General features: G+C 61.0%; 1 protein-coding gene and 1 long non-coding RNA gene across 4 annotated transcripts; one reads left to right on the top strand and one right to left on the bottom strand.

The window, feature by feature from the left end:
- Positions 1-958: 958 nt before the first annotated feature.
- Positions 959-22,457, bottom strand: KCNC4 (potassium voltage-gated channel subfamily C member 4). Of its 3 annotated transcripts, none has more exons than XM_072754339.1 (4): positions 21,579-22,457; positions 10,252-11,188; positions 8,028-8,231; positions 959-2,079 (listed from the first exon to the last, which is right to left on the bottom strand). In XM_072754339.1, the coding sequence occupies exons 1-4, from the start codon at positions 22,278-22,280 to the stop codon at positions 2,018-2,020; spliced, it is 1,905 nt and encodes a 634-aa protein (XP_072610440.1). In that variant the 5' UTR covers positions 22,281-22,457; the 3' UTR covers positions 959-2,017. The 3 variants fall into 3 exon arrangements, with proteins under 3 accessions (XP_072610440.1, XP_072610442.1, XP_072610439.1); XM_072754341.1 differs by having other exon boundaries at positions 959-2,141; XM_072754338.1 differs by lacking the exon at positions 959-2,079 and adding an exon at positions 5,180-5,651.
- Positions 21,719-24,699, top strand: LOC140598344 (uncharacterized). The gene is made up of 2 exons (XR_012000716.1): positions 21,719-21,858; positions 24,004-24,699. It is a non-coding gene; the product is annotated as an uncharacterized lncRNA (long non-coding RNA).

Consider the following 24,699-nt stretch of genomic DNA (forward strand, 5'->3'; position numbering starts at 1 on the left):
GTTCCTGGACCCTGACCATGAAATGGTGAAACGGTTCCACACTCAGCTCCAAAAACACAAAACAAAAAAGCAGCCATCTGGGCCGTGGGCCACGCTGCGTACTATGGTTGGGGCGGCAGAGCCTCACGCCCGGCCACGGCCAGGCCCCTGGGAGGCCTTCCGGCCCGAGCGCAGGAGGCGTGTTTACCCGACGGCGGGGCTGCCGCCCGGCCTCAACCCACAGCTCCAGGGCCTCCAAGCCCCACGGCCCAGGCCGCCGCCCCCCGCCCTCGGTGCCCGTGCCCCGCTCCCGGGGGGGCCACTGCGAAGCACAGGAGAGCTGGGGGCCCGGCCGGGCCCGTCCCCAACTCGGGCCCTCATGATCCTCTTCTAGGGCAGGGAACCCGAGGCCAGGTGAGCTCCCCTTGGCGCCCCGCTGGCCGATGGCAGACCGACTCAGGCCCGCGCCCGGGGGCCAGGGGGAGGGCGCCGCTTGGCGGCCTCGAGGTGGCGGCAGTGGAGCATGGAGCCGGGCGTGGGGCCCGAGGAGCCTGTAGGCTGTATGCCCGCAGCCCTCCCTGCACGTGCCGCCAGGTGAGTGGGAGCCCCAGGGAGGGCCGTGTGTCGCCATCACTCACCCCCCCCCCAGGGGCCCACCGTCCCCTCATTGCCCATCCCTGACTGGGCCCGCAGGTGCCACCAGCACCCTGTCCACTCCATCCGCGGCGACCCAGGCATCGCCACTACCCTGGCAGCCCCAGGGCTCGGCCCACACAGAGCCGGCCGGGCCCCCGGGAGGAGCCCCGGCCCTGCACAAACATGCAGCGGTTGCCAGTATGGACGATCCCCAGAGGGGGCAGGGATAGGAGTGTGCTATGAGGCTGGGATAGGAGTGTGCTGCATCTCTCAGGTGTCGGGGTGGCAGCCCGGGGACATCCCCACAGACACAGAGCCTGAAAGGAGAGGCGGAGGCAGTCACTCGCGGCAGGAGCAGCAGGACGCTCCAGATGTCTTTATTGGGGCTCGAGCACAGCGTGACAGGGGAGGCATGCAAACAGGGCGCAGGGCCCGGCCTAGGCATGCCCCAGACACACACCAGGGGACGGCTGTGGACAAGGACTGACCAACAGTAGGGAGGGCCAAGGCAGGGCGGGGCAGTAGGGCAGGAGGCCCGAGGGAGGGGCAGAGGCCAAGGTCGAAGGGGTCACCCGGCCTCTGCTATTGCACGCGGCCTCTGGCCACCGGCCAGGAAGGACAGTATTGTAACTGGTCTCCACTCGCCCGAGGCTTCCCCTTCTCAGACCCCTGAGCCGGATGGGCAGACAGGCCCCTTCCCTGCCCGTCTGCCCAGCAGCATCTTTGAAAACAAATGGACGAAGAGGACAGAACAAATACCCCAAAATAAGAAAAGACGAAACACCCCCTCAGTCCAAGACACAGGGAAGGTGGAAGAAGCTGCAGGAGAGGAGCCCCTAGAAGTCCCCCCAGAACTGGGGTGTGGGGTGGGAGGTAGAACCCCAATCTGGGGTGGGGTGGGGCTGGTGGAGCAGTGACCCAGGGCGGGGGTGGGGTGGGCAGGCAGGCCTTCCACAGACCACCGGCCACCGGGGAAACAACCCCAAGAGGGCGAGTCCAGGCTGGGAACTGGCAGTCCCCAGAGGCTCTCTCCCTGGGACATTCCACGTGGGCGTTCAGCAGAAACAAGGCGTCAGTGAGCAGAAGGGCGGGGGGCCTGGGGGTGGGGCACGGGCTCGGAGACAGAGCCCCACAGGGAAGACAGACCACCAATAGCACGTGCACTACACACACAAGTATAGCATGTATGAATATAGATATCATATGTGCATATATATCTCTTCAGGGCACAACAGAACAGAACATCGGACCCAGATGGCTCTGGGCCTGGAGGGTCACACGGGAGGTTTTCCGTCAGTCCTGTGCAAACAAGGATCTCTGAATGATTCTTGCCAGGGTTCCAGAGTTTCCCTAAGCCTTTGGCTTTCTGTCTGTCTGCCTGCCTCTCTCACGTTGGTGCCGCTTAAGAGAGGGTGAGGACTTCAGCCTGGGCATAGCTGGGCGAGAGGGCGTCGTGGCAGGTCTCTGTGTTTAAAGAGCACAGGTGTGAGACACTGGGACGCACGCTTTCAGCTCAACATTGCCTTCTGGGGGGGCAAGGAGTTCAGCAAAAGAAAGGGAGAAACAAAGAATGAGATGTTAGAAGGAAGCTGGCTGCTGACCCACGGGCTGTGGGCTAAGGGCTAGGCCAGGAGCAGAGCTGGAAGGCATGGGGACCCATGGCTAGGACACCAGGAAGAGCAGGGGTGGGTCAGGGGATGGGGTGAGCCTCTCCTGCAGCCCCTGGCTGCCTACCCAGCGCTGGGCCAAAGTGACTCACAGGTGATGATGCTACAGTGTATCTCCGTACCTGCTCAGGTAATGAGTTCCAGAAATCCCTAGCCCTAGGTCTTCACAACTCCAGTGCAATAGACAGAGGGACCATAGTCTCACAGCCTGGCCCGGATCCTGGTGTGGCCTGTGGTCCAGCTCAGGCTCCCCATTCCCACACAGGCTCCCGCCCCCCTCACTCCCTGGGGCCAGTCTGCTGTCCTAGGGGGGCTGGGGAAAAAGGTTCCCGAGTGTGCTGCCATGTGGTGCCTAGCCCCCCTTCCTCAATCTGGCTGGAGCAGAATTTGAGCAGTTGGAGGGTAGGTCCTGAAGGGGAAGGTCAGGGAGGAGGCATGTGTCCATCTCAGGAGACAAAGCCAGGAAAGAGCATCTTATTGAGAAATCCAGCCACTCAGTGAGCCCTTCTCGGCACCCCATCCTCAGCCTGGAGTGTCAGTGGCTTGGGCCTCCCCTTCTCCTACCTTCCCAGTGGGGGCACAGAAGGCAGGCAAGGGGCTGCCTTAGGGGCAGGGATTTTGGGGTGATGCTCTCTGGCCAGGGCAGAGGAGGCCCTCCTCCCTCAGGAGGCTCTGTGAAAGGGCAGCCCAGGGCCCAAGTGGTGACTCCCGGAGCCCCAGCCCTGGGCTGGCACTCCGTCTCCCCTTTGACTCCCGGGCCTACGGTGAACAGACATCTTCTCCTCTAGGTTCAGCCCACAGCTCCTCCCAAAAGTCTTGGGGGTTGGGAAATGGCCTGTAAGGTTGTCAGTAAGGTTAACAACTCCTATCTGGGCAGCTGCCCTGCTGTGCCGGGAGGGAGCCCCCGCTGTGTGGGAAAGGCTTCTAGAAGACAAAGTAATGAGTACAGGTCTGAGTCTACATGCAACATAAAGCAAACTGTGCCCTCAGACTGTAGTGGAAGAGCCTTCTCCTGAGGAGGGAGTCCCAAGGCCTGGATAAGCTGAAGCCCACGTAGGCAGCTGCCTCCCTAGGCAGGGCCTGGTGTACCGTGGGTCTCTGTGAACCCCAGGACTCACTTTGCCCCTTCCCAGGGCCCCAGGAGGCCCAGAGGCCCAGAGAGGTAGCTGTCCTGTTAGCTAGGGCCCGTGTTTCCCTTACAGGAGCCAGAGAGCCAGTGGGGGACAGGCGGGCGTAGTCTCCCACGGCACTAGGGGCCTCAGCCTAGCACTGCCGAATCATGTCGCCCAGGGACAGCTGCACCCACCAGAGGGGTGCCATGAGCATGCCCATCCCCGTGGGAGGGAAGAGAGGGAAGGAGGAGGTGGGTGCCGTGGAAACTTGGACTCCTGACAACTTGAGGGCCGCCACAGAAATAGCCACCTCAGCTCCCCGAGCCAGGAAGGCAAGCCCAAGGACAGAAGAGCTGTGGGGCCTGTGCTCAGCTGGACACCTAGCTCATCACGTCCCCACCAGGGCCAGGACCCTGGTGCCAGGGAGCCCTGCGGGGACAGGACTCAGTCTGTCCCCACCAAGGAGAAGCAGCTAGACTCCCAGGCCCCGCGGTGACAGGGCTCCTAGAGCCTCCATCCTGCTCCACAGAGCTCCCCTGTTCCTGTCACTCAAGGGGGCCTGTCCCCTTCTGAATGCTGGTCACGTGGATGCCCCTGAATTTTCTCATCTCTCAAGGGGACCTTTCATTCTCAGAGCAAGCAGGAGACAGGCCCCATGGACAACAGGGCTGCGGCATCCCAGTACCCACCCTGGACAGGCTTTTCTGGAAGGCACATTCCTGTGTCTGCCCCAGGCCGAAGAAGGCAGTGAAATGGGGGTGCTCCTGGCACAGGCTTTTCACAGCACCCAACCCTCATGGAACGATCTGATCTGACCGCTGTTCATCCTTCGGGCAGCCTCCAGACGCCCCGGCCTCCTGCTGCACCCCTGGGTGCTGTCCTGCCAGTCCTATCTTTGCCCACCCTGGAAGGGACAGATATGGACCTTAGTCATTCCCTCTCCAAAGTTGCATAATCCGGCTCTAAAAACTGCCAGGCGCGCGGCTCCACTGTCAGGTCTAATTCCCATCAGGTGAAACAGGAAATGTCTTGGCTGAGGTCTCCGTGTGCCTGGGGCTGCGGCGAGAGCCTCCTCGTCAGGCTGCTGAGGGGGGGCCCCCCTTCTGCCTACCGCCGCCCCCCCCCCCCCCCCCCCCGCCCGGCCCTCCCAGGAGCTCGGGTGCCAGCTCCAGCTCCAGCTCCAGCTCCGGAGGGGGTGCTGTCCTCACGCTTCCCCTCAGCTGCCCCTGCCTGGGTGCACCCTGCTCCCTCAATGACTCACAACCTGTTGTGCTCCCAGGCTCGTTAGGTAAATGAATACACTTAATTATAGAAATTAGATGAGTCTCGGGTTCTGGCAGCAATCCAGAGCGCAGAGGCTGGGTGGGAGCGCAGGTGACTCAGGCAGGGCTGGGAGTCTGAGGCAGCGGGACAAGGAGGGAAGAAAAACGGTCGTGGAAGCCAAGAAAGCAGCGCGGGAGAGGTGCGGCGGCCAGGGCGCAGATGGGCCGCCCGGGCTCTGCCGTGGGGTGTCACTCCCCGGGGAGGGCATTTCCCTGCCGAGGCAGCCAACCGTGCGCCTGAGGCCACCACCTGCATGCCAGGCCAGAGCTGGAGGACATGGGGCCTCCTCTCCCGGTGGGTGGGGTGGGCACCGCTCCCCCGACCAGCTAGCTCCCTGCACACCAGCAGACATGGGCGTGCCCCACGAACAGCCTTATTCTTTGCTGGTCTGGGTGTGGGATGGACAGACAGACAGACAGAGCTATTCAGTGAGTGACTGAAGGCCTCGAGGAATGGAGATGCATGTGCCGTGATGCAGGTGGGACCCTGAGCAGAGGCAAGGCCGAGGCACTGGTCCTGTGGGGTGCCAGAAGCCCCGGCTCGGGATGGGGACCTGTGGGGGAGCAGCCCTGGGAGTAATCCCCCCGCCTTGCTCTCAGTCTCCAGAGCTGAACATTCTGGGGAGCCAGGGGCCGCGGAGGAGAGGCTCAGCGGCCTGGGTTCTCCTGCCTCCTGCCCGGGTCCCTCGGACCTCCAGAGGAAGGAGGGCTGGAGAGCATGTGAGCGTGGGGGGTGCCCAGAGGTGGGGAGGGCCGAGGGCGCAGCTAAGGGGCCGAGTGTCCAGGTGGAGGGCTGGTGAGAGGGTGGAAGTGGTTGGACAGCAGGAGCTTTCGTGGAGGGTAGGGTGAGCTGTATCTCGATGCCAGTGGAGACAGCCCCAGACTGGTTCCAGCTGCTCCAGCTATGTTGTTTAGACTCCGGGACTTTGCACAGCCTTGGTGAAGAAAAGGCACATGGGTCAGAGGGGCATGGCTCCCTGTCTGAGCAGCTCCGTGGGATCCATGCTCCGGGGGACTCTGTGGGGCAGGGAGCCCCCGGCTGGTTGAAGGGTCTGGCCCACCTGGGAAGGCTCCCTAGCTTTCCCTGGTTTCCAGGTCACCTGGGCTCCAGAGTACAGACTCCGGGGCCCCACAGCTGATCTCTGCCCTGTAACTGTCCGGTAAGCTCCCCTCCAGCTACGCGAAGATCCCTCTAGCTCTTCTCAATTCTGAGAAGCCCTGATTGGCACTGGGCACCTTCCTCCCAGAAGTGCACAATGACACTTGGGCAGCTACAGACTAACAATGGGGTCTGTGCCCATGGCTGAGGAAGCCCCGGGCTCCCCACTCCAGGTCCTCTGTGGAGCCTGAGTGCAGAGAAGTGAGACATGGTCTGGCACAGGGAAAGTTGCCGAGTGCTTCCTGGGAGTTTGGCGATGCTAATTGCCACGCTTGCTCAGCAGGGCCTGTTTCCCAGCAACCCACCTGTTCCCTTCGAAGGTCACTCTAATTGGCTGAGCTACATGCTTGTTGCCAAGAAGCAGTGTGGAGGCATCTTGAAAATAGAGCAGCCGGGCCGCACAAGCGCCCAGAGGGATCTGGTGGTATGTGCGCTCCAGACTCTCCGGCCCATGCATGCACACGTGCAACCCCTGCCCTGGGTGTGACCCACTCCCCAGGACCTCACTGTCCCTCCTGGCTTGCACCCTTGTAACCTCTTCCACACTGCTGCTGAGCCCCTCCTGATACCGGTGTGAAAACAGGGGTCTGGATACTCATGGGAGTGCTTAAGTCCTACGGGGAGGTGGTGGCCCCTCTGCCCCACATTCTGGGCCCTCACTTAGCATCCTCCAGCCGAAGCAAATATCTGGGTCTGAACCAGGACACAGTGGAAGCCGCTGTGTGTTTGTGATGGGGAGCAGGAGAGATAGGCACATCCAGAGCCCAAGGACTGAGGGACACAGAGGATGGGGTGACCAGAGGGACACAGGAGAGGGTACCTTCCGTCTGCAGCCCTGTAACTGAGGCCTCTGGGCCATCTCCTTCCAGCTGCCAGACAGCTACTCCTGCTGCTGCCGCCCAATAGGACATACGCCCAGCAGAGCTGGACACACACCTCTCAGGGCCTGGTTAGGGTCAGGGTGCCCTGGGAATCCTGTAGGGGTGAGGGCTGGGAAGATGCCCTGCAGGCTGCATGGGATGGGCAGGCCAGGGTCATCCTCAGCGGGACAGAGACATCACAGGCTAATCCTACAGCAGCCACTGCCCTGCCTCATTCAACCTACACTTGTTTTGGAGTTTGGGGAAAGCAGGAAGTTTGGCAGGGGGTGGGGGTGGGGTGTGAGGGTGGATCTGGCTAAAAGAAGGCAGTCTAAGAAGTGGTCTGAGAACACAGGGACAAGCTTTGTTTTGGGGGTGTCAAGGTTTATCATGGAACTGTTTAGGCAGGGACAGGGCACGAAAGACAAAATAATGATGGGAACACCTGCTCCTGAGACTCTTGTTCACAGCCACTCCTGGCCCTCAACCAGCCTTGGTCACTTCCGAGCGCCTTTTTGCAGACGAGGAACCCCAGCTCCGCTGCCCAGCCTCCACCCCGCTCCCGCCACAGCTTGGGGTGGCTGACAGAGCTTCCACCTGCCCTCACAGGGGAGAACAGGCTGCTCCCTGGAACCCTCCAAATCCTCCGGAGCACACTTCTCTACCCACCATGCCCCCATCTGCACCTCCTGGTCACCTTCTGGCTCCTCCTCGAGAGCCCACAGAGCTGGGCCAGGCCCCCTGGGCTCCTGGACACCCAGTGCAGGCTGGTGCAGGTGGGGCGTGTGCTAGGCTCTCCGAAGACCTCACACCAGCAGCTCGCTGTCACCCCGACTCCTGAAGGCTGTTGGCATCTCTGGGAGTACTTACTTGGGAAACCTTAGCTGTGTTTAAGGGAGGGCTAGGGAAAGTGTGGCCATGATCCCTCCATGGGGCCAGGCCTCGCGGTGGCAGCCAGAACCAGAGGGCGAGGTGGTGATAAAAGGCAGGGCAACGAACGACAGGGGCCCCTGATTTGCTATCCCCTTACCCTCTGGCCCTTGTCTTCACCGTGGGCATTGGGGGTGGAGGATGGCTAGGCTCTGTGGCGGGGGGCGGGGGGAGGATGCCAGAGGCCTTTCTAATCCAGGGACCAGGCATCAGGCTACCCGTCTTAAAAGCAGGGGCACGTTCAAGGCAGAGGAGATGGTGGCCAAGACCTCAGGGGAGGAGGGGACCTTGCGTCTTGGGGGGGACCCTGGGGAGACTCAGCTCCATGGGGGCTCCCCCCTGCCCGGCCCGGGGAGCCATACCTTTCCGGACACTACCGTCGGCACAGGTATAGTCCCCGGCGCTGAGCAGGAAGCAGGCCGCTGCCTTCTTGTTTTTGTCTCGGAGGCCAGAGCGTCGCAGGGCCCGGCGCTCCTCAGGGGTGGGGGCAGAGGCCAGGGGCTGGGTGAGGCCAGCTCCCTCCTCGTCTGACAGCACCGCGTTGGCATCGCCATTCTGCTTGGAGTCTAAAGGGGGCAGACAGAAAGGAGGCTGGGTGAGGGGCTGCCCGGGGCCTGCCTCATGGGCTTGCCTTGGTCTCTCCGATCCCGGGCCCAGCGTTTCACTTCCCCTACCAAGGGGGGCCTGGCATCTCCCTGGGAGGGCCAGGGAGTGGGCCCCCACGGGGGTGGGAGGGGGTATGGGTCAGGAGGCCCCGCTTCCCTCTCAGCCGTGGCCTAGCATCTTTCCTGGGACGTGGGGCCGGAGATGCCGTAAGCAGGGGTTCCTGAATCTGTCGGCTGCAGGCTGGTGGAGCCCAAGGCAGGTGGCGGACTCTGCTTCCTCCTGGGCTCTGGCTCAGGCGGACACCTGGATGAGCTTGCATTCCCTTGGCGAACACCTGTCTCGCTGGGACGGGGCCTGGCACCGCCAGGGGTAAACCAAGAAACTGGCTTCCACGGCTATGTCTCTGGGCCCCCCGAAGGCAGTTACTCTTGTTCACCGGGCATGTAGGGAAGAGTCAGGTGCCTGAAGGATCTGGAGCCCTCTGCTTGGGGCTCACCTGTCTGGGGAAGACCCCGCACGGAAGAGGTTCCAAAGGCTCCCACTGTTGTGGGCGCTCACCCTGCCTCTATCAGGCAGCAGCCTGGGGGCGCCCTTGGCCCTGGAGAGGGGCCTGCTCTGTGTGAAGGCAGGGTGGCCAGGAGTGCCCTGTGCATGGCCAGCCAGTTAGGGTCAGGCTGAGGCATAGCTGACGGGGCATGGCAGGTGAGCACTGGGAGCTGGTGCAGGGGCTCGTCCGTGTTGATACCAGGTTTCCCCTGAGCTCTGAACGGGCCTCAGAGTACAGCTGAAATTCCCTCAGATACTGGCTGAGATTTATACTCAGGGATCGGGGAAGGGGGTACCACTTTGGTGGGTGTGCTGTTCCATCAGCATCTCTGGAAAACCCAGGCCCCCACATGACCCGAGCGAGTGAGTAGCCCCAGCATGTACAATGGGCCCCCCCGCAACAGGCCGGTGGGTATCACAAGTCAGGCACCCCCCCCCCCCCAGGGTGCTCCCAGAGCTTGGTCAGAAGCTGCTACCTTTGTCTCCTGGCCCAGCCCCAGTTCCCTGATGGCCTGGCATCCAAGGGCTCCCCAGACTAGGAATCCCAGACTCCCTCGGGAGCCCACCCCATGCCTAACACTTAGGCTCTCACTCTCCAGCCTAACTGCACGTTGTTGTGGGTTAAGCCTATTTCCTTTCCCATCTCTTGACTCGGCCAGAAGCAACCTTCCAGGGGTGGCCTTTCCCATCCTTGAGGAGCAGGATCCTGATCCTCAGGCCCTCCCCATCCTCCAAGATGCAGATGCCATTTCCTCCACCTTCCTTTCCCCCCTGCCCGACTCTGGGCTACTCCCTCCTGGTTCCCTCCCATCCCATGTGAAACCCTGAGCCCAGGACTCGATCCAGCTTGTGCTGAACAGAAGGCAGCCTCCCACTGCTGTTACGTTATTGCATTTATTAGGTCAAGAGATATGAGACTCCAACGTTTGGAAACGAATGATTCATGCATTGATGCACCTTGGAAGAACAGCTGCCCTGCTCTCTACCTAATAATGACAACGCCTGATACTTGTAAAGCGGCTTTTACTTCTCAAAGTCCTCTCGTGTCTGTCATTTGTTTGGGTCTCATCAGAGTCTTGGGAGTAGGAGAGCGTTCCCATTTTACAGGTGAGGATCAGAGAGGGTTAGTGACTGGCCTGAGGTCACACAGCATGGTGGCCAAGGTGGTATCAGAATTTACAGCCCCGTGCACTGCCCTTCACAGCCTAAACTGGGCAGGACACTCACTTCACAGACCCTGATGTCCAGAAAGCTACTGGAAATCCAGAAGCTAGGGGTTTGGCCTCAATACTTTGCACTCTTAAAGGTACATCTTATACTTAGGGAAGCCCAGAGCAGTAAAGCACAATCCCAAATTCCAAGGGCTGAGTTCATCTGGGGACTCCCTCGGCCACTGGAGAAGAGGTGGCTTTCCTTCCCGACCCCCAATCTCACCTGCCCGTTTCCTCTCAACCATACCCTCTTCTGGGGCAGGGGGGCTGGCGTCACTGTAGGTGCTGTCCCGGGGTGAGGTGTCCTCCGACTTGCAGTAAATGGGTGACTCAAGCTGGGGCGGCCGTGGTACGTGCTTCTTTCTTTTCTTAGGCAGCTTCTGCTTGGCCATGGCCAGGGAGTAGTACATGCCGAAGTTGTTGACAATGACTGGCACGGGCATAGCGATGGTGAGCACGCCAGCCAGTGCACACAGCGCCCCAACCAGCATGCCTGACCACGTCTTGGGGTACATGTCCCCATAGCCTAGGGTCGTCATGGTGACCACGGCCCACCAGAAGCCGATGGGGATGTTCTTGAAGTCAGTGTGGTCATTGCCCCGCGGGTCAGAGGGCCTGGCGCCAATGCGCTCAGCATAGTAGATCATGGTGGCGAAGATGAGCACGCCCAGGGCCAGGAAGATGATGAGCAGCAGGAACTCGTTGGTGCTGGCACGCAGGGTGTGGCCCAGCACGCGCAGCCCCACAAAGTGGCGCGTGAGCTTGAAGATGCGCAGGATTCGGACGAAGCGCACCACGCGCAGGAAGCCCAGCACGTCTCGGGCCGCCTTGGATGACAGGCCGCTCAGTCCCACCTCCAGGTAGAAGGGCAGGATGGCCACAAAGTCAATGATGTTGAGAAGGTTCTTGACAAAGTCCAGCGTGTCGGGGCAGCACACGATGCGCACCAGGAACTCCAGCGTAAACCACAGCACACACACCCCCTCGATGTAGGTCAGGATGGGCTCTGTCTCCACCTCCCGCCGGAAGTGCACGCTGGTGGTGTTCCCCACCCGGTGGATCTCTGTCACGTTGCGGTCAATGTTGAAGGCCTCATGGGTCTCCAGGCAGAAGGTGGTGATGGAGACCAGGATGAAGAAGAGAGAGGCGAAGGCCACCACCTGTGGGTGAGGAGGACAGTGGGGCACCTGTCAGGGCCGGACGGGCACCCTCCTGTGTGTGGAGGGTGGGGGCACGGGTCATCGGGCAGGACTACGGTATGGGGTCAGGGGCTGGAATTCCCTCTGAGGGCCTTTATCCATCTGCTAGAGTATCTTAAGGCAGTATTTCCCAATCTTTGTCACGGGGCACAGAAGACAGGCTGCTCCTGGCTAGAAGCACCTGGACAGGTAACTCCAGCTGCCTGGCCCCGCTTACTGCCTAGCTCTGCGCACCTGTAGTCCCATTGTGCCTTATAGCTTCTTGAACTGTAACGGGTATGTAAATCATCTAGAATCTTGTCCAAGTGTGGTTCTGATTCAGGAAGTCATAGGCGGGGGCCTAGAAGTCTGCATTTCTAACAAACTCTCAGGGTGAGGCTGCTGGTCCACAGACAATACTTGGGGTAACTAGGCTTTAAGGCAGTGGGTCCTCAAAGTGGGGCCCTGGACCAGCAGGAGCAGCAGCATCACTTGGGGACTAGTTAGAAACACAAATTCTTGGGCCCCACATAAACCTACTGAATGAGGAATACTGGGGGTAGGGCCCAGTAACCTTCCAGGTAATTCTAATGCACGCTGTTTTGAGGTCCACTGCATTATAAAGGATACGCCCAGAGACAGGGGGCTTCTTTCTGCCAGCTGAGTCTTTAGGCTCCAGACATGACCCCCTCCCCCCTCCTGGCCCCGGCCCCAGCCCACCTCCTCTCCCCCACCCCTCGGCTTAGAATATCCCAGCCAACTGCCCAGACAGTGAGAAGCGCCCGAGGGAAGACAGCATGCTCCATGGCAGGAGACAGGAGGAGTCCGCCCAGAATAGCCACCCCTCCCCTTCCCAACAACTGACATTTCCTGGGACACTGAGCTCCAACAAAAAATAAACTGCACCCATTGGGATCAGAGTGTGGCAGAGGCTGGTCCAGACAGCTGCTGGGATCTCGGCTAGAATGATGACAGCAGCACTCGGCAGAGATTTAAGCGTCCGATCATTATGAATGGAGAGGAAATGCATGTGTAATAACACCAATTACGGAGTCTTCATCTGTTATTCACCACTGTCAGGGTACCTGTTGCTGAGGCCCACGCCCCCTGCTGCTGCCTGTCCTGCCTGGTGGGCGGGGGGGTGGGATGGGCTCCCTCCCTGAGCAGAGGCCCGTGCTTAAAACAGGTTGATGGGGAAGGGCTGTGGCCCCATGACCACTTAGCACCCCCACCTGCCCCACCCTGATTTCCACCTGACCGTGGCCTTGCCTCTTGTCTAATCGTGCCTCTCAGAGATGCTCTGCTCCCTGAGAGTCTGCCCAGGGAGGCGAGAAGGCACACCTTGCCCTTACTACTGCCAAACACTGACAGAGGCTACAGGGGGAGCTGGGAAAATGAAGCAGCAGCACCTCCAGGGCTTCCGGAGCAGGAGCGAGTCTGGGGCTGCACGTCCCTTAGCGGCCTCCTCTCTCCTGGCACGGCTGGGCACCTGGTACGGGTTACCGCCTTTGTTCTCCCCGGACCCTGTGCCGTAAGGCCCACCATCTCGCCGTCCGGGGGAGGAACTGAGCACCAGAGAGGTTCTGTGCTCGCCCAAGGTCACACAGCCCGGAAGGGGCAGAAACCAGACTTGAACTCAGCAGGTTTAACTTCCAGGCTGCACCTGCTCCTTGCCCCACACTGTCGTCACCGCCGCCCAGGCAGGATCATGTCATGGACCCGGGAGAGCCTTCTCTGGACTGTCAGCGCTGCCCGCAGCCAGTGCCGCGATGACTGCTGTTTCACACCCCAGGGATGTGTGCCTTTGGCTTCACACCGACGCTCAGCACACACAGTTTATTCACACTTGAACATGGACGGGTTGATCAGCTCTAGCAAGGAAGGAGAAGGGAAGTAGCAGGCCACAGGCAACACTTTCGCTACTTGGACAACTCTGCCTGGAGCTTCTCTCTGCTGCTTTTCTGAAAAGGTAAATTTCAAGTTCCTTGTCTGACCTCACTTTACTTCCCTGAGAAATGGGCTACGAAGGCAATACAGGCTGACGTGGGCCTGAGGTGAATGGCTCCAGCCTGTGAGCCCTCCGTGGCCATCCAGGGAGGACCTAGTGGAGGCACCTGTCCCGTGGCTGCGGGGATGCCGGGGACCCAGAGTCCTGGGGCTGCCCCACCCCGGTCCCCAGAAGCAGAGGAGGTAGAGACAGCCTCTCCCAGCTCTGCCAGGAAGCATGGGAAGCAGGAGCTCACTTTCTCCGCTCTCTCTGAGGAAAAGTTTAGCCAGGAGAGTTGGTCCACCTGGGAGCCGAGCGTGAAGTTAATTAGCAGCCTGGAAAAACAAGTTCAGGAAGAGCTGCCAAGGGGCTGAGCAGAGGGGCACCGAGGGGAGGCAAGGGAGGGAGGGCCACGTGCCAGCCACTTTCTCACCCACCGGGCCAAGGCACCTTCCTCACTGCCAACCTGGGCTCCTACGAGCCGCCCCTCCCGAGTCAGGGCCCAGCTCCCGGAATTCCTGCAATGTTCGCTCACTTTCGCTGTGTTTTAGAAACATGGAACTGTTGCATCTACGTACTGGTACTGCTCATGTCACTCTCCCAGAAGACGGGGCAGGTAAAGGGTAGCCACATGTACCCGTTTCTCAGGGGTGGCAGAGGCACGAGAGAGGGCAAATGACTCACTCAGGACCACACTGAGGCCAGGTCCCCCGACTCAGAGTTCTTTCCACTCGGCCCTCTAACCAAACACTCCTCCTTGGTGACCCCTCCTTGGGGCCTCAGTCTCCCCAGTGACCTCTCCAAGGGCTGGCAGCCGGTGCCAGGCAGGCCCCAGAAAGCCCCCCAGCCCCCGCCCTGAGGACACAGACCTGAGGCCAGGCTGGGACAGATGCAGGCCTCTGGGCTCTGGCACGTTGCCCCAGGTCAGTGCTGAGGTTACAGTTCCCTCTTCGGGGCCCCAATTATTCCTCTGTCCCCTACGCTGTTCCCAAACCGAGTGATTTGGTAAGTGGTGGTCCTAAGCAAGCGCAATCAGAGCACTTCCCCTCTGGCGGCAGGGATGCTGCTTTTTTTTCTCCCACTCTCTTGACAGAGGGTTGCCAGGGCCAAAGGGGGCCAAGGAGTGAGGCAGTGGCTGCAGAAGCACCCTATTTAGACATCAAGGCCTTGTGCAGAGACTGCTGAGCAGCCCCTTGCCCAGCCATCCTATACAGCTGGCAGTGGGCGCGTCCACCTCCTGCCCGCTGGCCCCTGCCGAGCAGAGACCAGGCGCAAAGAGCTAAGGAGCCCTGGGGCCAGATGGCCTAGGTCCCTGGCTCTGGCCCGGCCGCTCACTGGGTGAATGGTGCACTCTGTACCCGCCTCTCACTACACAATGGGGGCAGCACCCGTGCCTGCTGGGGGTGCTGCGGGACTGTGTGAGCTTCTACAAGGCAAGTATCTAGCACACAGTATGTGCTCAATAAACAGCTGGCAGAGCTGGGGAGGAGTGGGGCCTCCACGGCCTGCCACGCGCAGCTTTTGAGAGCTGAGCTGGATCTGGAGCTGGAAAAAACAGAAGAGCCTTGGTCTTTAGAAGTGAAGGGCCCCGGAAGCTCATCCAGTTTGATGCCCCTTCTGCCATGTTACAGCAGAAGAAACTGAGGCTGGTGTGTGTGTGGGGGGGTGACTTGCCTTGGTCCCCACGGCCACAGCGGTCAGCTCCTTCCAGGCCTGAGGACACGGGTGTAGATTTGGCGGGAATCACCCAAGTGGAAACCATGCTTGCGTGGACTGGACTGGCCGGCCCTGCTCCCTGATGGATGGCTGTGGCCGGTCTCGCGCCCCAGCAGGATGGGCCCACCTCCGGGCAGGGCAGCGCTGCTCCCTCAAGCTTCCCTCCCCAGGGGGCCCCCACCACTGGCTGTGTCCTCCTGGGGACCCGCCAGTCAGAGACCCAGCTGTTACCAGCCTTGTTACCAGCCTCCTTCACCGAGCTCACCCCAAGACAGTTGTTGGTGGAAATCTAAAGTCCGATGCTTCCGAGTCCACGTTTGGCTCTGCTGCTGACTGCCTGACAGGACTGAGGCAAAGTTCTTAGCCTCTCTGAGCCTCTGGGCCTTTCCATAAAATGGAAATTAAGTGCCCACTATGTGCCACTCTTCTGCATGCTGGCAAATAGCAGGAAACAGCCCTACCCCTGAGGCCTTATATTCTAGTAGGAGACTGTCAACCGATAAGTAAAATATATAGTATGTCGATGCTCTAAGTGTCAGGAAGGAAAATCAAGAGAAAAGGGGGTAAGGAGGGTGATGGTGAGGAAACTATTTCAAACAGGGTGATGAGGCAAGGCCTCAGCCAGGGTGACATCTAAGCAGAGCCCAGGAGTGAGGGAGTAAGTTATGTGAAGATCCAGGAGAGTTCAAGAGGCAGAGGGAACAGGCAGTGAGTGCAAAGACCCTGAGGCTACGGTGAGCTTCATATGTTGAGGGGCTGAGAATAGTGCCCACCTGATAGGGTTGTTTCAAGGATGAAAAGAAATGATATTTGTAAAACTCAGCACAGAGCCTAGAGTGTCTCAGGCATCTGGCACAGGCTGGGTCGTTGGGGTGGGGGGGAGGTGAGAGACACCAGTCATTGGGAACTGAATACAATCAGCGGGGGCAGGGGAGGGGAGTCCAAGGAGAAAGGGCCAAGGAGACAGATGGACAGATAAACATAAGAAGACTCATGCCCAAAACCTATATTAAGGATGAAGTGTAGGAGAGGAGAAATTTGAGAACACAGCCAAAGACACTTGCAGAGAAAGATCTGCGGGGATGGGACGAGGAGCTGAGGCTTCCGGGGAAGTGAGATCCTAGTGCCCAGGCGGTGCTGCAAAGGCAGCAGGCGGCCCCGGGGGCTCAAACGCAGGAAAGGAGAGCCCTCCAGGCAAGCCATCTCCCGCTCTGCCCGGGCTCCTGAGTGATCGCCCAGGCTCTTGAGTGAGTGCCCGGCCCAGCCTGGAGACCCTTGGGCCTCTCCCTCCATGGGCTCCCCCGGGAGCAGACCTGGGCCCAGGGGCCTCCCACCCCGTCCAGGGGCCAGAGCCCACCTCTCCCTGCACCCACCTCCTGCCAAGCCGGCACATGGGGCTTCCCAGGGCCCCTGGAGTGCAGAGCTGAGGATTCCGGCCCCAGGGGGAATTAGGTCCAGCCCGGATCACTGGCCAAGAGCATATACAGCCAAATGCAATTCCTGGCTATTGCCTTCGTCCATGTTCCATGCTGTCCTCTCTCTGCCCAGGCTGGTCCTCCAGCCAGGAAATTCGCCCCTTCCCTAACTCTGCACAGTTAAGCACTACTCACGTCGAAAATTTTATTTATTTATGTATTTACTCATAGCCTTCCTCCTTCTAAAAATTACTTAAGGGAGCTAAGTCATTATCCTGCAGGGCCCGTCCAGCGTAACTTCTGTTTTCTCATGGAAGCTTCCCCGCCGTCCAACCCTCTCCCCCACCTCGCCTCACACACGGGTGGGATTTATCGCTTTCTCCTCTCACCTCCTATTGGACTTATTTCCTAAGACTACCGCAGCACCTCTCACGATCTCTCGTGTATGATTATCACTATTCCTTGTCACCTAATATCCCTCAACTGCCACCTACTCCACCTGACCTAGCTCTCTTCAGGAACAGGACCATGTCTAACTCATCTATATATTTAGAGGGCCTAGCTGGGTGTCTGGCATGTAGTAAGTACTCAATAAATGTTTTCTCAATGACTGGAGCCAAGGTGGCTGCATGCTTCCTCTCCTGGGCCTGGGGAGCCCGTCAAGGAGACGTGGCCAGCCCTGCTAGCTGGTGCTAGAGGGGACATGTATGCCCAGGAATGCCTCCAGGCACGTGGGCTCTCAGACTCTGTGGCCTTCCAGGGTGGACTAAGCCCCTGCCAGGGGCTGGGTAGCCATCACCCAGCCTGCAAAACAACAACAGTAACAACAGGACCCCTAGGAGGGAGCTGGACCAGAGGTTGTGGTAGGCTGGCTGCCCAGGAACAAGGATGGCATGAGCGCCCTGGTGTCCAGCATGCCAAGCCAGCACCATCCAGGGGCAGATGTCAGGGGCCTGGGGACTCCCTGTTCCCAAGGCCCAGCTGCTGGGCTCTGTTCCTGCCTGTTCTTCCCCCATATCCCCAAAATAGGCCAAGTTTATTTTAACCCCTCCCCCACTTTACACCCCACCCCAAATGGTGACAACTAGAAACACCTCATTATCCAGAGACAAGATGTTCAGAGGAAAATGTTGGTCTACTTAGAACAAAAAAACACCTCAAAACAAACCCAGGAGGAGACTAGGAGGCTGCCTCGAGGCAGGGTCGGGGAGAGGCCTGCACCCTTGGCCTGACACCCTCCTTGCTCCTGGGATGGCACAGGCTGGCTGCCCCTGCCCCGAGCGCTGGGGAAGATAGGGCACCTAGCCTCCCGGGTTGGCTTCCTGGCTCTGACGAGCCCAGTGGCCTTGGGACCACAGGATCCTGCCCCGCAACTGGCTGGCCCAGGCAGAGAAGCTGGGTGCCCTCCGGAGGGATAAGCCAGAAGGCAGCTCTGCCTTTCTTTCCAAGGTCTCCGTTTCCCTCCTCTCTCTGCCTGGGCCTCCTCTTGTAACTAAGTCCTCTTTCTTTCTGTTAAAGTCCCACAGTGAGGAAAAATCAAAGAGAGCCAGTGCAGAGAAGAGCCACTCTAGGGAGCTGGGGGGGCGGGGGGGGTTTGAGGAGTTTGGAGGGAGGAGTGACAGGGAGGCTGCGGGGAGGGCCCCTGAGGTTACACACGCCGACGTGGGTTCTGGGATCTGGTTTGGAGCCTAGTTCTACCACCAGCTGTGTGATCTTGAGCAAGCACCAACCCCCCCGCCCCCCACCCCGGGGCCTCAGGACCGCCTCACTGAACACAGGTCAACCGCCCCTGCCTCCCTCGGGCCAGCTGAGAGCCGGGAACACAGCACAGGTGCACAGGTGACAGCACCTAACCCGCAGTGGCTGTCAGCCCATGTGAAAACCCAGCCCCGACTGCCTTCCTGGGGCTACCGGGATCTTCAGGTCACATCCTCTTCTCAGAGGGAAACCTTACTGGAAAACTGATCCACGTACTGATTTAGCCAAAGGACAATAACTATCCTTCTCAAGAGGGCTGGTAACCCAGCCTGGGTCCTCGAGAGGCTGGGGGTGAAAGGAATGTCCCGGGGTCCCATTCATCAGGCTGGGAAGCCACCGTGGCCACAACTGAGCCTGGGCCTGGGGGTGCTGGGCAGGTGGGGAGGCACCGGCCTGGCGGTCATGTCAGCTTCCAGGCCAGGCCACAGAGACAGGACCACAGCAGTGGCCACCATGGGCCTGGCCACAGTGCGGGGAGCAGGGGTGAGCACCCCACCGGCCTAGAACCCGCGCGATCAGGGACGGCTCTGTGGGCCGGGTCAGTAGCTACAAGGCAACAGGCTCCCTAATCAGCTCAGTTCACTCTCCTGTTTGTATCTGTTTTGCTCCTGTCACAATGCACTATTTGGATGACCAGCTGCTGTGTGCAGAGACGCCTGGGGCCTCATGCTGCTCCTCTGGCCCTGCTGGCCTTCAGTGAACGCCCCAGCCTGTGGCAGATGCTGCCAGGCCCCAGACCCAGGGGATAGTGCTGGAGGGGCAGTGGTACTGGCCTGGGGGAAACAGAGTAGGGAGGGCACAGCCCCAGAACCCCCACACCTCGGGCCCTCGGGCCTGGAAGGGTAACAGAGTCAATGTCCCTTCTGATGTCCCTGTCTGCCCCTGGGTTTTCTGATGTCACCCACAGGAAGTACAGAGCCTCAGAAAACCTTCCAGGCCAGAATAAGAAAAAAGCCACCTCTCCACCTCACAAACAGCCACATTCAGTGGAAAGAACATGTTGCAATCAGAAGAGTAGGGGCTTGGCCTCACAGGCTGCCGCGAGCTGGCTGTGTCATCTCCAGCAAGATGCCTAACCTCTCATGGCCTCAATCTAATAATGAACTGGGAGGAGATCTCCACTCTAAGTTTTTTGGGAGGACTGACCAGGGCTTCATATAACGTACTCACATGGAATGTTCCACAAATAGCAGTTATTAATTTTTTTTTATTATTATCTTTTCTCACTTGTAAGTCCCAAGAAGAGTTGAATGGAAGGCTGGCCCCTGCCTTGTGCTCCTTCGCAGGAGGCAAGTCCTCTCTGGGGACAAGTGCTGTGAGGCTCCATACAGCTATTCATATCAGTATTCACAACCAGAAAGTTAACACTAGCAAAGAGTCCTGCTCTGTTGTTACTTTATGTGTCTCTGACCACATCTGACACTTCTGATACCTGGTTCTTCATTGCTTCGATACGAAGAATTAACCCTGCCTGGTCCCAGACTCCTCACCTCAACTGGCAATGCCATGGCTGATGTGATTCCCTATCAAAACGGTGAGTATCTCAGGCTCCTGGAGGAATTCAAAGGCTCTGAGCTGACTCAGAGAGACCCCTGGCTGGCCCACCCTGGGGTTTGTTGAACGGAACATAAACTGATTGATGGCACAGTCCTTTGGAATCCGAGAAAGAACCAGAGAAGGTGAAAAGTCCCCCCAGGGACCCCAGAATGCTCAGAAACAGGATCTAGCTCCCCTAACCACCTCATCTCATTCCTGCTTCCCTGGCTTGTCCCCTTTCACCACTGCTATGAGGCCAAATCTACCGCCTTCTCCCCTCACCCCCAACTTGGAAAGAACCTGAATTATTCAGTACTTGTCGCTCTCTCCTAGCACACATTGCCTCCAGAGCTGACAACAGCAGAATAAATGAAGCGCATGAGAAGCCCCCAGAACTCACAGCAGACGCAGGCCAGGGCATGATGGGGCCCTCACCTTCTGAGCTGATCTCAGGCCTACAGGAGAAGAAACGGAGGCAGTGGGCCAGGGCTTCATTCTCAGTCCTGGAAAAGATCTCTGCCCTCGAGGGGCTGTCCTGGGGATGCCTGCAGCCCCAGCCTGGTAGGACTCTGCCACTGAGACCTCCGCTCCTTCCAGGCAGGAGCTGCATCTGCCCTAGTCTGGCATTGACACCAGCTCGGCCTGCCCTGCAGCCCTGTTTCGGTCTCCCGTTCTCCCCTGGGAGGGAAATAACTTTTCCTTCCATGACTAGCTGGAGGCCTAGGCTCAAGAGGTGCTGGGGAGGGTGACAGGGCCCTGAGACTCATTAACAGGACAACTTGGGATGCCAGAAGTGAGCACAGCAGGAGGTGGTCCCCAGACACAATGCATGTTGCTCTTTCCTGTCTCCCAGACAGACCCCAGCCAGGCCATGTCAGCCATGAAGCCAGACAGCAGCCCCCAGGGTGCTCTTTCTTCTCCTTCTTCTCCTTCTTCTTCTCCTTCTTCTTCTTCTTTTTTTTTTTTAGGGATCTAAAGCCATCCTCCAGGGATTTTTTTTTTTAAACTGTCCAAGCATAACTCGGCCTGTCTACCCCCTTTTACCTAAGGGAGTTGGGAGAAACTGGGTCGACTTGAGCAGGAGGTGGTGTGGTGGGAAAGGACTGGACCTTGCCTAAATTGACCTATACCACCCCCCTCTCCCCCCATATTCTGGTTTCAAGCAGTAACCTGAACCAGGGCTTTCTGGGAAGCCAATCTGCCACAGCAGGAAGGAGAGAAGTGGCAACAAATCTAGGATATCACAGGTAGCCTGTGGCTGGCCACTGACCGCAGGACCCCGCAGCGCAGAGAACATTAGGCCCTTCCTGTGTAGCTGAAGCCAGGCCATCCCGGGTGACCAGGGGGCCTCAGGGCTATGGCCGGGGGCAGACACCTTGACTGAGCTCCCTGAAGGAAGGGCCCTCTGGCAACCTGGATGAGGGGCCTGGGCTCTGGTCCCAGCTCTGTCTGTCATGGGCCGAAGCCGGCGACCCCTCCACTGAGCTTAGACTTCTCAGCACAGGGTGCTGCCCGGAGCACCCGAGGGAGGTGGCGCGCGTGGAAGAAGCTAAAGCAGGGGCTCGCCCCCAGCGGGCCCTCCACGCCGGCTTCTGCCCCCGCCCTAGGCAGGAGGCCCGTTCCAGCTTTCCGGGGCGCCGGCCCCAGGGAGGGGGGGCGGCAAGTGGAGAGAGGCGGCCTGCGCGCAAAAAGAGGGAGTGGAGGAGCTCTGGTAAGGGTACCCCAGTCCCCGGGAGGGGATGCGGCAGAGCGGGCAGCTGGGATTCGGTCCAAGTAGTAAGTCGAGCGTGTGCCATCTCCCGGGGAGGCGCGCAGCAGAGAGGGTGGGGGTGGGGGTGGGGCCCCGGGGGCCCGGGGAGCCAAGGCGACGGCGGGGAGGCAGGGGTGGGGTCCGTCCGCATCCCCCCGCCCCCGCCGGTCGGTGCGCACGCCGCAGGAGACCCGGGCTCCCGCCACTCACCCTGGCCGCCCGGGAGGAGTAGGGGTCCTCGAAGAGCGCCCACATGCGGGGCTGCCAGCCGCGGCAGCCCCCGGGCCCGGCGCCGGCGCCCCCGTCGTGCGGCCCCCGGCGCTGCAGGGCCAGCTCGCGCTCGTCCTCGCCCGCCTCCTCGCCGGGCCCCGCCGCCCCGCCGCCCCCGTCCGGGCTCTCGAAGATGTCGAGCGCCTCCTCGGCGTCGCGGTGCTGCCGGTAGGTCATCCAGCAGCAGGGCTCCACGTCCGTCTCGTCGATGCCCCAGAAGGTGAGCTCCTCCTCGAAGAGCGGCCCGCACACGTCGGCCGGGCAGTGCAGCTTGCCGGTGCGGTAGTAGTTGAGCACGTAGGCGAACACGCCCGGGTGCCGGTCGAAGAAGAACTCGCGGCCCCCGCCGCCGCCGCCATCGGGCCCGGGCCGCGCCCCGCCGTCGCCGTCGCCGTCGGGATGGGGGTGGGGGTGGGGGTGGGGGTGGGGGTCGGGATGGGGATCGGCCAGCCAGGCGAGGCGGGTGCCCGGGAGGGTGCGCAGGGTGCTGCGGTAGGTCTCATGTCGCGTGCCGCCCACGTTGATGATGATCTTCTCCGACGCCTCGCCCTTGGCCATCTCCTCCTTCAGACATGTTTTGGACGGAGGCTTGTTCCCCGACTTGCGCCCGCGGTAGGAGGAGACGCACACCGAGCTGATCATAAGAGGCGCTCGCGCGGGGCTCCGGCTTGGGGCGGCCGCTGCCCTCCAAACACCCTTCCCGAGGAGGCAGCGTCAGCGGGGGCGGGGAGCGGGCGAGGCGGCGGCAGCGGCGGGCGGGCGGCGGCCCCTCCGCGGCTCGGCCCTGCCCCTGCCTCCCCCCGGGGCGCGGGGCGGGACGACGCGGCTCCGCCGGGCGCACAGGTGGTTGCGGGCCGGGCGGGCGGCCCGGGCGGGCGGGCGGGCGGGGGCGCAGCGCGGCGGCCCCGGACACGCCCCCCGCGGCCCGCGAGGCGAGGGAGCGCCCAGGGCGGCGCGGGAGGCCGGGGCGCGCAGCTCTCACGGGCCGCCCTCGGCTCCCGGCGGCGGCGGCGGCGGCGGCGGCAGCGGCGGCGCAGCAACAAGTCCCCGGGGCTGCCGCGGGCCCGGGGCGCGGGCGGTCAGCGCGGCGGGGGCCTCCCGCCCCGATTCATAAATCCGGCGCCGGCACGAGGCGGGCGGGGCCGACCGACGCGGCGTCCGGGCGGGCGGGGGCGCGGGGCGCGGCCGGGCGGGGGCCGAGCCGGGCGGGGGGCTCGGACGCGGCGTCCTGCGCGGCGCGGGGGCCCGGGCCGGGGCTGCCGGGCGGCCAAGGACACCTGCGGGCTCCCCGGGCTGCGCCGCTCCGAGCCTCAGCGCAGCGCCCCGGCGCCGGGCTCCTGCCATCTGGCGGCGCCGGGAGCCACGCCATCCGCGCGTCGGCCCATCTCCGGGCGGGGGAGCCCGGGCGCCGGCGGCCCGCGGCTCGGGGGCTCGGGGGCTCGGGGGCTCGCGACCTCCCTCCGGCGGCGGTGGCTCTCCGCGGCGCCCTCTCCTCCGGGGCCCGGCTCGGCCGCGCGCGCTCGGCGGGGCGGGTGGGTGGGCGGGGCGGGCGCGGGGCCGACGGGCTCAGCCTCCCTCCGCCAGCCGAGACGAGCCGAGCCGCCGCGTAACCCGCTCGCCGCCGGCGCCCAGCCTGGCGCGCCGCCCCCGCCCCGGCCCCCGCCCCGCAGCTCCTCCCGCCGCAGCCTCGGCGACCCCTGACCTCCGACCCAGCCCGCCCCCTCCCCACTCGCGTGGCGGGTTCACTGCGGCGGACCGGAGCACAGGGGAGGCGGGAGTGGAGAGGTGGCCCCAGGAGGCCGCCCCCGCCCGTCCCAGGCACCCTGTGGGGCTGCCTGACTACCCCGCCCCCACCTTTGCGCCTCCGAGGCCCCAGATGGCTGTGGTCTGCATGGTCGGGCCCTGCCACCATCACCGAGGCCCCCGCGTTAGAGAGGGGGACCTGGGAGCCTTGTGCAGACAACTGGCTCCCGGTCTGGGTGGAAGAAAACCTGGTTGTGTCTAGCACTATTGTGGATGTGGAGTGCGTGGTCCTGAAGGACCCCCGTTAAAGCCACCCGCGTCCTGCCGGGCGACCCCCTCCTGGTGTCTGCGTCGTTGTGCTCCTGGCAGTTCCTCTCGGCTCCCCCCTCTGGCCCTGAAGCCTTCCAGAGGGCACCGCTTTTCAGCTTGTTAGCCCCCACAGCGCCTGCCTCTGAGAACCTGTTTGCTAAGTGATTGAGAAGCTGCCATACCCAAAACATTCGGCTCCAGCCCCAACTTACTGGCCTCATCCCAAGAGCAATTTCCAGATTTATTTGTTTTTATTTGCTTTTAAGTCCAGAGCCTCTCCTACATCTTTAAATTAATCCTCCTATTTTTACAGCTTCAGGTAGCCTCCCTGTCCATCCGGATGACATAAGGAAGATTTTAAGGCTGAAATGCAAGGCAGTGGGCCTGGTCTGGACACCTGTGTGCAATCCGACTCCCGGATTAGGCAGCAGTACCTGGCTATCCTGGGAAAACAAGACAAGGGCCTGGATGTGCTCCAAGGAAATGTTCAAAGCTCAATGCAAATGCAAAGGCTTGTCAGCAAAGGTCTCATTAATGAGGTCAGAAAGCCAAAGTGACTGTGGTCTGTGGCGATCTGTACTAACATGCAGAGAAGGCGGCTGCCAGCCTGGACTGGAGCCGGAAACATACATTTGCTGTGTCCAGTCCCTAATGTCTGCATTTCAGAGTTTGGCTGGCTTTGAGTTTGCTGCAGCAAAGAAGACATATCTCCAATGTGACTGGGAAGAGAAGACCCGGGACTGGCCAGAAGCTGGAGGGAGAAAGGAAGAGCTGTAGCAAGGATTCTAAAGAACCGACTGCAATGAATAGCTTTAACCTGCTACCTGGCTGTGTCCCGGTGGACTCTCTTGGGGTCTCCTCCATTTTGCATTTTTCAGGCTGGCTGCACTCAGGCATTCTAAAAAGAAGGAGAAATTGATGGGAGTAGGGTGGGAAGAATGAAAAAAAAAATCCTAGCATCCCACAGCTGAGTTGTTTGCTCACCCAATAAATATTTCTTGAGTTCCTA

The sequence above is a fragment of the Vulpes vulpes genome, chromosome 3 (genome assembly GCF_048418805.1).
Source record: "Vulpes vulpes isolate BD-2025 chromosome 3, VulVul3, whole genome shotgun sequence".
In the NCBI taxonomy this organism is placed as follows: Eukaryota; Metazoa; Chordata; class Mammalia; order Carnivora; family Canidae; genus Vulpes; species Vulpes vulpes.